The 13,069-nt window shown below is 45.9% G+C and overlaps 1 protein-coding gene and 1 long non-coding RNA gene across 5 annotated transcripts in view; one reads left to right on the top strand and one right to left on the bottom strand.

Moving 5' to 3' along the window:
* Nucleotides 1–13,069, bottom strand: part of nrp2a (neuropilin 2a) — a 54,008-nt gene that overhangs the window by 8,954 nt on the left and 31,985 nt on the right. For 3 of the 4 annotated variants that reach the window (XM_068308981.1, XM_068308982.1, XM_068308984.1), the window contains exons 8-14: nucleotides 11,147–11,291; nucleotides 9,138–9,313; nucleotides 8,883–9,062; nucleotides 8,649–8,793; nucleotides 3,443–3,523; nucleotides 3,134–3,238; nucleotides 83–348 (exon numbers count right to left, since the gene is read on the bottom strand). In XM_068308981.1, the coding sequence (XP_068165082.1) occupies nucleotides 83–348; nucleotides 3,134–3,238; nucleotides 3,443–3,523; nucleotides 8,649–8,793; nucleotides 8,883–9,062; nucleotides 9,138–9,313; nucleotides 11,147–11,291 (1,098 nt within the window). The remainder of the gene's footprint in view (nucleotides 1–82; nucleotides 349–3,133; nucleotides 3,239–3,442; nucleotides 3,524–8,648; nucleotides 8,794–8,882; nucleotides 9,063–9,137; nucleotides 9,314–11,146; nucleotides 11,292–13,069) is intronic. The other variant, XM_068308983.1, reaches the window with a different exon arrangement.
* LOC137591169 (uncharacterized) lies at nucleotides 267–3,122 on the top strand. Its single transcript, XR_011034613.1, has 3 exons — nucleotides 267–399; nucleotides 484–560; nucleotides 3,019–3,122. It is a non-coding gene; the product is annotated as an uncharacterized lncRNA (long non-coding RNA).

The raw sequence follows: 13,069 nt of genomic DNA, 5'->3' as shown, positions 1-13,069 counted from the left end.
TAGCTCACTGATATTTGCCTGAAGTATGACGCTCCTCATGACTCTTCCAATCACCCCAATTCTTCCACGACTTAACGCCTACCTGGAAGTCTTTCGGGGAGCGAGGCAGGATGGTGCGACCTTCCTTCCAGACGGTGCCCTGATCGTCTTTCAGCGTCCACAAGACGGTCTCCTCGTTGTGAGCGTCCCGCACCAGGACCTTCAGGTGAGCCTGGGCCTCCCCTGACAGCTGGTAGGAGAAGAGGAGGCAGAGGGGCCCGGTATCGGCCACCACCACGGGGCTGACGAGTCGCGCTCGCTGCTGCTCCGTCTTCAGGTTGGCGTCCACGTACAAAAAACTGTTGAGCTCTGAAAAATAAAAAAACCAATAAATTCAAAATGACACCATAAAGAACTCTGGTGAGTTTTCTAGATCCAGATGTTCTCCAGCTGTATAGAAGAATTCAACCTCCATATTCACCTATATCACATATTCACACTTAGAATCCCGTGAACTTTGGTCTGACGCTCTCCCAGAACCCAACTGGATGAAATGAGGAACACATGGGATCAAGTAGAAGGTAAAAAAGCGTCGACGCTGGAGAAAACGGCAGCTAAGATGCTTTAGTATTTTTTGCACATTCCCAGAAATGAGCAGCACTTTGTTTTAACCTTGAGTTTGCTGCTTGTTACAGTCAAATGAAAGTGACAAAAGCTTGATTTAACGGATTTTCATTTCAGCCCTCGAGGCAATAAAAACTAGGAAATTTGAAAGGCTGTGCAGACTTTTGATATCCACTGTAAACCGATGCTGAGTTTATTGGGCACAAGTGGTGCCCATTCACACACTGTGTGTGTGTGTGTGTGTGTGTGTGTGCAGTCACACAATCATAATGATTAATCATCACTGTTTGCTCATACAAGGAGGACATAAATCCATTTCCAGTCCGTTTTCACACACTTGGAGTTATCTAGAACTAATCACTCGTTGTTAACAGTAGCGGAATCGCCGCCGCACAATAGTCACTCCAAACAATAGGGATGTGACAAATATAAACATGCAGAAGAATGGGTCCGGAGCGAGACGCATTTTGTACACGGAGAGGCACCAGAACTCCAGCCAAAACCCTCAGGGGGGGGGGAGAGACTATTTCTCTTCGCTCCTTTGCATGTAAAATGACCTAAGCGACGGGAAAGTCCGACAAAACGCACGCCGCTCCGTTTGTTTACACCAGAGGATGTTTAGCTTGCAAATTGGATGCCAACATGAATTCAATGGTGAGAGAGAGAAAGAGTGGTGTACTGTCAGATTGTATGAGTGTGTGAATGTGTGTATGTGTGTGTGTGTGTGTGTGTGTGTGTGTGTGTGTGTGTGTGTGTGTGTGTGAGAGAGCAGTCTCATGGAATATTTCTTAAGTGGGCCCTGTGGGAAAATGTCCAGTATCAACAATCTGCAGATTAAATCACCTGCTTTATCATGAACTGTCTGTGTATATGTGTGTGTGTGTGTGTGTGTGTGTGTGTATGCATTTCACAAGCCAGCAAACATTAACCAAGACAAATCAGCATCTGTTTTAGTTTTCGCTTCCCTTTCAAAAGTTTTTTTTTCAACAGAAAGCACCTTCCCGGTGAGGTTGCGTGTTGTTGGGGGTCCGGTAACCTTTTTCGCTGCGTGTCGACGCCTATGTGCGCTCTTTTCCAGCAGATGCAACAAGCCTTATCTGGAGGGAACGAATCATCCGCCAACTTGACAGCTCCCCTCTGCCCGCCATACGCCAAGACTCGCCTGCGTGTGACACTTCAGACAGCGTGTGTGACAGTGTGTGTCCCCATTGGCCCTTTGCAGCCCTGGAAAGAGCGAGTGTGTAGTTTTGCGTGATTCCGATCTCCGTGCACGGAACCCGTTTTCTATTGCGCGACGATGCACGAGTGAAACATATTTGTGACTCCGCGAGGCGTTTTATCACTCATTTTAATGCGTGCGCCAGTCTTTTCAATCGCCTCTGCCTGGTGTTGAAGCGCGGCGGCGGCGTGCGGCGAACCCCCCCATTGTTGTGCCTCTTGTTCACCAGACAGCTCATAATCGAGGCTGCCTCGCCATCCGCAGCACAACGGAGCATTATTAATCCATTTCACAGCGGTTTCCTGCAGTGAGAAGCAAACAAGGATTCAATCTATGAAGCGTAGTTAGCACCTTTTTAACTGCGGGGGGGGTATTAGAGGCGAATAATAACAGTAGACGATGGCTAATTCCTCCTCTGTGCCGAGATGCTGGTTAGTAACAGAGGTCAAGAGGTGAGGAGATCACAGTTTCTAGGTCACGTGACAAAATGGAGCTCCATAGAGGATTAAATTGTGATTTGATAGCAGTGAAATTATGATCCTGTGTTGGCTGGGATGTCTGACCTTTGACATCTGCAAGAAAATCAAAGGCCTGGGTGACGAGTCAAAACGGCTGGAAATGATACTCCACACATGAAACCCACAACCTCACTAATCTAAGCAACCATTTCCAATTTAGCCCTGATGAAAGAAGCTGCTTTGAAGCCCCCCCCCCCTCCCCTAACCCCCAACCCTAACCCTCTCCCCCAGCAGAGATGCTTTTGACCTCAGCAGGTCACGGCTTCAGGAACATTTCTGCCTTTTGCTGTGAGAGCGGCTGCCCTGAGGAACGTGAATTTGACATCATGAATTTGACAAAAATGGGGCGCCTTGTTTAATATTATCCAGCTGGAGAACGGCTAGATCTTTTATGGAGGCTTACTTATGAAAAATAATAATGATAAAATGATATAAACACACACTTAAATCGCTGTACTTTTTTGTGCGAAGGTTGATACGAAGTTAAAATGAATGGTTCTGTTTTGACAGTGTCCGATTCTGCGGAATCAATCGGGATACGCCCGCTGGGGATTCCTGCTCATTTTAAGAATCTGACTTGACAGACTCAGAAAGAATAGGTGCTAATTTTCTGTGCACAAATTTCTATTTTAGCTGCATCAAAAATAAGATTTGAAACATCAATCTGACTGTTTATAGAACCACTGCAGATCATCGTCGGTCAAACATTCACCAGGAAGTCCCTGGAGCAGCTGCGAGGTTCTGCTAACCAGACAGAGATGGCGGCTCTTGACTGATGGGGCGCGGGACTCACCGTGGCTGTGCAGGGACCAGAGGAGCGGGGCGCTGGGGTCGTGCGTCCACCCACACAGGCCGTGATCAAAGTCACACTCGCTGTCTGATGGAGGAGAGGTGGCTGCTGCAGCGATGGGGAGGAAGAGCGAAAGCCGAAAGGCATACAGGCGTGAAAAATCCAAATTAATTTCGGCTGAAATTCACAGCTGCTTCGCTTCACGTCATTACACCTTTCATCGTTGTTGTTAACATTTCTTAATAATACAATTAATCCCACATTTTATTTTATTTTTTTGCTTTCAGGTTATAATAGTTTGCATGCGCTCACCTGCAGTCGTAACGGGGACCGTGCTGGTTTCAATGTCAGCGGGAACAGTCGGCGTGACGGTGTCCGCCGGCGTGGAGGTTTCTGCAGACGCAAAAGTTACACGGCTCAGGTCAAAGGTGGTCGTGTGAAACGATCCTGACATGTTAGATTACAGTAAAGGAGACACATTCATCACAGTGTGTTTGTTTTGGAGATTGGCCAGTGAACGTAACGTTTTCCTACGTGATGGAAAGACAGGAAATACAGATGTGAGAGGAAGTGATAAACAACAAAGGCAGAAACGACGGGTAAATAGTGACCTATGGTGACTTCACTGAACTCCTTTAAATAACTCTCCACTCTGACTGTATCCCAGACATTTAGATAACGACTTAAAATAATTCCGGATATTATTTTAAATGTATTTTTTTCCCAAATATTTATGGTCGCAGAGAAAATATTGTTTGAAGACCTTTCCTAAAATAATTTAATATAAAATATATATTCTAACTCAAATCTAGATAGTTTTACCAGGAAAGTAACAAATGGTGAGAATCTAATAAAAAATATGTTTCTAATATCAAGAATTGTTCATTCTACCATGTTTCTACATCTGTGATGTCAAATTTGTGACACGTAACAAAATGTTCGACTTTCTGAGTTGTTTGATTTTTCCCCAGCAGGGATCTAATTTGTCAAATATTTCTGACACCGCTTGAATGCATCATTAGTTGAAAATCCTCAAAACAAGTATCAAATTTTAAGATTTGCACTGAAGTATTTCTTGGCCTGGACCAATGACTTTATGAAGTGTCAACTTGTTGCCTGGCAACAGGTCCTGGAAAAAAAATAGCCTGGCGCATAAACCCCATATAAAATGGCACATTTGCATTTTTTGAATTGCAACCTGTATCACAGACTAATCCAATATTTTCACATCTGTTCCACTGCAAAAAATGTAAAAGTGTAGAGGGAGGACACTAAAGGTGCTTTTTGGAGAAATTTTTAGCGCATAAACGTAATAAAAAGGTGGTTTTGAATAATTCTAATAAGCTAAAATCCAGAGCTCAATGTCGAATATTAACTATCTTTCATTTCCTGTCTCCAACCCACCCACACTGTCAGAGACAGACGGAGGCAATCACAGATAAGGCACCAAGAGGGGCCCCCAGTCATGTTGTGTCTTGGTGCTAAGGCGTCAGTGTGTGTCCAGCTCACACACTAACTCAAATATATAGACACGCAGGCACACATGTCCTCATGCTAACACACACACACACACGGTTTAAGGCCGATGGATGGATGAGGCTAACAAACTCCCCTTGACCTTGGACAGGCTGATCACAGTCTGGGACGGCTCACTGGCTGTCGGGGAGGATACAGAGCAAACACACGCTGATCTCTCGTGCTTGTGTGCGCCATGGTGTGCGTTACTAGCACTCCATAAGTCACAATCCCGAATATGGGGAGGAGAAATGAAACCGATTTGAACACTCATCTGTTGGGAAGCCAAACAACGCATTTTAACGCATTAAGGCATTAATGAACGACGAGTTCCCCAGTTGAACACTTCACATGTGTGCACAAACATGTGTTGTGCAGGCTGCAGTTGGAAAGTGGTCGTCGGCGTGTTATTGAGAGCAGATGGGTTCAACCTGCAGTTATGGGGGTTTACATGGAGGATGGGGTCAAAGATCTGAGATGATCATGCGAACCCCACTTCGGTCTAGAGACCCACTGCTACACATGATTACACCATAATGCACATGTTGCATCTTTTTCTTATTTAACCCATTAAAAATGGGAGCCTGAAGTCGCATACATATATTATTTCACGCCACTGACATTCATTCGAGGCTTTCCCAACACCTCTGAGGCTCCGATCCCCCGCGTTGTCGTTTAAAACGGAGCTCATCAGGAGCAGGAGAAACCCGAGACGAACGCAAACTACTCTCATGTGGGAGTCGCACGAATTCATCAACAACTTTAATCTGCCGAATGTTTTTTAATGGTGCCACCGTGGCCCCCCTGCTGTTCTTCCAGCGCGACTGCCGTTATCATATGAGGCCGCGCCGCGTGGCGCACAATCGATTAGCTTAAAGGAACTTCCTGTGTGGAAATGAGCACGATGGCGCCCCAGCTGGAGAAATGGCACACATGAAAGGGTCGGACACAGCTGGCGCCAGCGCCTGACATTAAACTAGTGTTAATGTCACGTCTTTCATGCCTGTCATTAACTACTCGATGACTTACGACCGCCGTCCGACTGGGAAGGTAACATTTCAAAACCCTTCTTCTGCTTCTTTGTATTCTGCCTCTCCTGGTTGAACCAAGTTCCTCTACTTTACCTGCATGCAAAGACACACTCTCTTTTGTGTGTCGATGCAACTAAACACATATAAGTACAAGTCCATTAAGATTCTCCCCGGCTCCTGAGCACGCTGTGCTTTCAAAGGTCAGGCCTTGTCACGGTGTAAACGCGCTGACCTTTCCAGGGCGTGACAGGAGCGTCAGGGGCAATAGGAACCGGACCGATTTGTGCGTTTGTGTGTGTGTGTGTGTGTGTTTATGTGAGCTCTAGGGATAATATGTGCAATCGTATGTGACCTGCCAACCTTGCCCTAAGCCCTGACCTTGATGGATGTGAGGAGCGTGTCACGGAGCTCCGCAAGGAGGCCCACCACGTGTTGCACATGCGCAGCAGAGAGTCTGCTAATGCAGGAAAAGTCCCTCTGCAGCGGAGCGTTGTCTTACATAATGCGACTGCTGCAGGTGACGATGCAAGTCATCATCATGCACGGGATGGAGACACTAAATCTGCACCCAGGGGAGCTATTGGCATAGATAACGGAGATGCACACGTAAAATTACACAGAAAAGCTTTCTATGCATGCACACAAAGAAAGACACAGATGCACAGATTGATGCTTTTGCATGTTTTTTTTTGCAACACACACAAACACACGCACAAACAAAAACCCCCCCAAAAAAACAGACTGGAGAGGACTGAGTGTCTGCGCACAAAAGACAGCACTCATGTCCAAAGAGTCTGACTCAGCAGAATGTCAGAGAAGAGGAAAAAAAAATCTTTAATTTTGTAAAAAGCCTTTCTATAAATTTCTGCTTGGCAGCACTGAGAGTACACACACACATACACATACACACACACACACACACACACACACACACACACACACACACACACACATACACACACACACACACACACACACACACACACACACATACACACACACACACACACACACACACACTTAAGAAACATCACGATGAGAAAGAGAGGAAGCTGTTTGTTTGGATATGTGGGGTTAACTACTTGGTTCATTTACACACACATCCATGCTCACACGCGCACAAGCACACACACACACACACACACACACGCACTTACACACACACACACATAGGGAAGCTCTCGACAAGCATAGAATGTATTATAGTGGCATGAAGTCCTTTAAATAAACAGCCAAAATAAGTAGAGGACCAGACTGTCATGATTTTAAGGTGAACTGTGGATTTTAAAGGAGCCAGCGTGTGACACCTGATGCATACATTACAACTGTGTGTGTGTTTGCGTGTTTGTGTGTGTGTGTATGTGTGTGTGTGTGTACACATCTCTACAAATTAAAATGATCCTTCAGCAAAAAAATCTGACGAGTTTTTGACTACTCTCAAAAATTTCTCTTATGAGCTCATGAATAATTCATTTTCCAAGCTGATTGTGCAAAAAAAAAAAAACCCCCGCAAAAAAACATACTAAAACGACATAGGGGCTGTGTGTGTGTGTGTGTGTGTGTGTGTGTGAGAACAGAGGTGATGAGTAGCAGAGCAGTGGAGGAGAGGAGAGGAGGAATGGTAACAATGACAGAACAAAAACATTTATGAACCCACGCACTGGGCCTCTGGGTGGGAAAAGAAAAAACGGAAACCCATGTGTAGGAACTGGGCGAGACGACCCAGCTCTTCATCAGGAGCTGCAGAAGCTGCATGAAGCAGGATTAAGGGTAAAAAAAAATGTATTTCTGGAGCCTGAATCATCGAAATGTATTCAAAAGAGGGCTTAAGAACAGTGAATAGAAAGAAGGGAATAGTTTTGAGTGTGAGGGGAAGTGAATGATTTACAGGAAGTCAGCAGTCCTCCACTACTCCAGCTGAGCTTCGGAGGTCTGTGAACAATGTGTGACGCTCACACAGCCAAACCTCCATCTGATGAAAATCATAAATCTGATCCCTGACCCTCAGATTCTTGTGTTTTCCTTTTTGTTCCCATCTTTGTACTCGCTGCTTATTGTTGTTGAGTTTGCACCCCGTCTTTCCCCGCAGGTCACATGTTCTTTTTCGAGGTTAAAATCTGACTAGTTGCCAGGTGCTTAGAGCGGAGAAGGCAAACGAGTTCAAGGACGACGTGTAAATCCCAGCGTTCTATTATTACCTGTAAGAAAATGTAGCGAAACCGAACAACTAAAATCTTTTAAAAGCGTAAAAGTGATAATAACGCGATTTTAATATTTCACGGAGACAGCAGAGGATATCATCATCTCTATGAGCATGTACGCATAAATCACCCCTCTGAGAGCCTATCGCATTTACAGCAGTGAAATTACAGCTGTCTGTGTGTGTGTGTGTGTGTGTGTGTGTCTGCGGGGAAAGGATTTTCCTATGGTTTAATGTGTGTCTGCGGGTGCTAGTGTGTTAGCATCGAGCATTCTGAGCTGCACAGCCCAGCTGTTACGTTCGCCCTAAGAGGGAAGGGTAAATAGTGAAGGGCTGAGTGCTGGTGTGTGTTTTCTGCAGCGCTCGCGCACATCTGGATAGCAGACCGCGCTGGAAAGCGAACAAAACCAAAGCGAGGAGAGAAAAAGAATTCTCTCTGGGGATGCATTCCTTTAAGCTGAACCCTATCCACTCCCCGCTGATGCAAACTGGTGTTTCAGGAGCCGAGCGCCTTAACTCATACTTTCCAGGTGAAACAATCTCAGGAACAAATCACACAATGGGTCAGGCTGTCGTCGTTTGGATCCCCTTCCTTTCCGTGACTTTCTGGTGACTCTCATGCATATCTAATCACTTTTTCTGGTGAAGGTCCATTCAGTTCTGTTCAGATCGCTTTAGTTCATTACAGCGTGAGCCAAATATTTCAGCCAGCCAGCAAAATGATCACATCTAAAACGATCCAACAAGTAAAGCAACAGCAGAAATGTCTTACCGGGAAGGTCGCAGCCCAGTATCTCCATCCTCATCCCGATCCCAGCGGGGGACCACCTCTCCGGATACAGCCTGACGTACTGGGCGACCGTCTCTTCGAAATGACGCAGCTCCGGGGTGTCATAGTGTGTGTTTCCTTCGAAAATCTGTCCAAAACACACAAACACAGACGTGTGAGGTCATTGGGTTGGATGCAAACAAAAGAATTTTGCCCATCTCTCCCTCCCTCACCCACCTTAGGTAGGCTAGTCTTGCTGTCCATGATGAAATTCCATTCCTTTGCATTCAGACTGTAGGCTACTTTGTACTTCCTGACAAACGCACGGTTATCTGTGGTCGCCCCGCTTCCTGCATCTCCACCACGCGCTCCTTGCGTGATCACACCCCGCACAGTTTTAGGCACGCCTAGATCCACCTGTGGAGTTTAAAGTTAAGTAAATATATAGTAGTATATTTCACGCAGATCAGAAATTAATAAATCCTACGGCACCTGAAGCCACTCCTCTCCGGTCAGGGGCTGTGCAGGTGCCGGGAACCAGCCGGAGCGACTGGCCACCAGACGCGCCGTCCCAGGATTCCACACCATGTCCCTGCTGGAGGAGGATGAGATCTGCGCATCCGGGAGGAGGCCGGACATCAGCCCCTGCAGGGTGGAACAGGGGGCATCTGGAAGGCAAAGCAGGAAGGGCAGAGATAACTTTAACCTTTGCCTTAGAGGGGGCTGAAAGAGAAATCTTGAAGATGACCTAACATTTGCTCACTCTAGTGCACACAATCCCACCCGGAGGAGGGGGAGGACGGGGGGAGGGGGGGTTTGTTAAGCTTTGCTGCAGGACTGCATTAGTGGTGTGTAAGCATGAAGGGTGAGAGCCTACAACTGATAAGAGAAGGGAGGAAATAATGTTTAGAACAGCAGTGTTCATGTTCAGTATAGATCCTAATTAGTGGGAATAAAGCCCACGTTAGGGTTGCATCTTTGTGTTGCGTTCGCTGTCATTCATTATGCAATCGCTTGTCTTTTGGCCGTGCCGAACATTTTATGAACATCCACCGACTGAGACAAAGTTCCACCTTACAAGTAAAAGCACTTGGAAATGAAACATATTCAGATGAGGATGAGTGAGCAGCACTGAGTGTGTGTGTGTGTGTGTGTGTGTGTGAGAGAGAGAGGGGGGAGGAAGGATTAAGAGGATGAGAAAGGCATAATATGAAGAGTCTGGAGGCAGGGAAGTAGAGAGCAGAAAGAGTGGGGAAGAAAAAGCAGGAGATGAGTGCTCGGGGAAACTGGGAGGTGGGCAAGATACAGAGATGAGAGTCCAACAGGGAGGAGAGGGAAGGAGAGACGGGGGAAAAACGAAGGAGTGGAGGTGACGGATGAATGCGGAGGAGGGCGGGAGCTGGGTAGAGCTCGAAGAAGAGGAGGAGTATGGAAGGACGAGAGGAAGGGCATGAGTAAGGGAGGGGAGGGGGGAGAAGATGTTAGTTGTGCTGACGGTTTAAGAGAACGCAGATCAAAGTTTCATGCCGTTATGTCACTATAAAAGCAGGAGGTGTAAATAATGAATTAAAGGCACAGTGTATATGTGTCTGTGTACATTTCAAAGGGTGTTCCTGCTTTTGAGGTCACCGGCTATATTTAGAAACCATGTGTGTGTGTGTGTGTGTGTGTGTGTGTGTGTATGTACCTGTACTGTAAGAGCTAATAGCTATTTGAATAGCGGATGGATCGAATCACAGTTCCTGATGTAAGAGCGAGCGGGGAGCAATGAATGATTGATCGGGACTCATTTCCAGATCGCGAGGAGCTCGCAGAGCAAAGAGAGCACATCAAAAAAGAATCTTAAACCATGAGAGATAAAAGATGCGGCGCTGGGGGAGTTTGAGACAGAAAGGAAGCGCGGGAGAAGAAGAATGGGAGTGTCAGGAGAGGGTTCTGACACTGGATTGCCTCTGGTAGAGGAACAATAGAGGAAAAGTTTCCTATAATTAGCAAAAGCATTCCAATATTTAAAGAAAGGGAGTGAAGGTGTGGGAATTAGGAAGTTATTTTTTTTTGCTGATGTCTTTTAAAAAAAAAAAAAAATTCATTAAAAGTAAAAATTTGTTCATTACTTCCTTATCTCACCTTGCAAAATCTGAAAACAAATAAAAGCAAACATCACATGACCACACGGTGTGATCCAAGTCTCTTCATGCCCAAAGTTATTCTCAAGTTTCTCCAAAGTTTCTTTAAACTAAAAATATTTGACTATAAACATTAGAGTGAGGTCAGATCTGGTGTCAAGTCTCAAACCAGTTCCTCACATTTCAAAAATAAAAGAACCAGCAATCAGACGAGAAACCGGATCCAGAGAGAAACCAACTTTAAGGTGTTCCTAGTTCAAGTACCTAAAGAACCAGCGGACAAATAAAGGTCGACCAATGTTCTTGTTTTCCTTAAAATGTTTCTCAGACTACAATAAATCAGTGTGGGATTAAAAAGCAACCGACTATACACACCTGTAATCTGACATCCATAGAGCTCAAAGCGCAGGGCGATGCCATTCCTCCACGCCTGTGGTCGGATTCGCACGAAGCGGGCTAAGACTGGCTGCGGGACCCGGTTCAGAACCACCTCAGAAGGATCTGTGTTGGCGTGGAATATCTGGGAGAAGCGAGACAATAAAAGACAAATTAAAGACAAACACAGACTTATCGCTTCTTCCTCTCACACACCCTTACTAACTCCTACTCCATCCTTGCTTTGCTTGACTACACACACACACACACACACACACACACTCACACACACACACACACACACACACAGTAGCAGCTCGGACAAAGCAGAGACAACCCAAACACAGATCCGGTGTCACCATCCCAGCTGTCGATGTGTTTTGGGGTCAAAGGTTCGGTGCTGTGAGGCTGGGAAAGCCCGGCGATGGATGAGTTTTTCTCTCTCTCTCTCACACACACACACACACACACACACACACAAACACACACACACCTCTACGCTGGTGGCCGCAAGTCGCCGCAGGAGACACGACCTGACATAACCAAACACGATTGGTTGTCAAACAGCAGGAAGTCTGTCCAGGTGGGCGAGTGAATTTAACTTCCGTCAAAGGCATCAACATTGACTTCTCTGTGGACACGCCCTTCTTTCCACTTCCTCTTAAGTGCTGTGGGGGGGGCACAGTGGGGGTCAGAGGGCACATGTAGCCAGGGTGGTCAGGTTACTTCCTGTTTTGGGCAGGAAGCAATGTTCCAGGGGGTTCTCCAGGGTGTTAGATGGGGGCATTCAATGACAGACATGAATCTTCCTTTCTTTCCTTCCTGAAACCAGAACTTCCTCTTTGTAATTACGACTCTTTCATCTCTCCATCTGCCACATCTTAATTTTCTTCAAAAACAGTATAATTGCCGTCTCCAAACTCTCCCTCTCTTGCCCTCATTGCTTCCTTGTTGGCGGCCGCAAACTGGAAACAGATAAACAAACACGTTTCTACCATTCGGCGTCATTCACCGGCCGTCGACTGTCGGATATTAGGGCGACCGCATCCCGTATCGTCACAGCTCGAGCAAACAAACGGAATGATGGAGACACAACCGCTACCAGCAGCCAAATTAAAGATTAAACATCATTTCCTTAAAAAGCATCCTTTACACGATTTCTCTTTTACTCTGATCCAAGCATGGGAAGATCAAGAGCTCCCATATAATAAAAATTTGATCCCCTCATTTTTTGATAATATTGTTTATCATACCAAGTGACGGTTTCCCTTAGAGGCTAAAAATATTACCATTCCGTACTGGTGCAACATGACCCATTTGTTAAATTCCCTCTTTGGCACGTAGCTCCAGAATGATACCATATTCCAGAAATACCATTTATCCAGCGGGAATATGAGCGATATGATTTTAAAATCCTACTTGAGGGGTTTTATTTGATTTTGGGCACGGCCTGATTTAATCAAGTGGTGCTGACACTGGTAATACAAAGCAGCATGAGTGTTTGAACAGATAAGCGGGTCTATCAGCGCTGAATGTGCGGATAGATGGCCATTATGTTTACCTAAGAGGCCAACCGTTGGATGTGGGCTCTTATGGGGGTTATGCACACAATGAGGCCTCGCCCTGAAATACAACGGACCCATCTCTACCGCTCCCCAGATATTCTATCTATAAAACAAAGAGCTGAAGGGAGGAGGGACAGCAAAGACAGGAAAAACATAAAGTAACTGCGGGTTGGGAGAGTCCTCAGAAGAATAGTTAAAAACAGATGAAGAGAGAGATGGAGGCGGGTGTGAGAAAGAGGAGAAGAAGAAGAGGTTGAACAGAGGGCAACGGATTGAACTCGATGAGGAAGATGAACGCAAGAATGTGGAAGAGAAGATTCATTACCGAAACAGGAAATATCTCACATGAAGGCAAACT

The sequence above is a fragment of the Antennarius striatus genome, chromosome 24, assembly GCF_040054535.1.
Source record: "Antennarius striatus isolate MH-2024 chromosome 24, ASM4005453v1, whole genome shotgun sequence".
In the NCBI taxonomy this organism is placed as follows: Eukaryota; Metazoa; Chordata; class Actinopteri; order Lophiiformes; family Antennariidae; genus Antennarius; species Antennarius striatus.
Note: the sequence above shows the minus strand (reverse complement) of the source record. Positions and strands in the feature narration are given on the sequence as shown.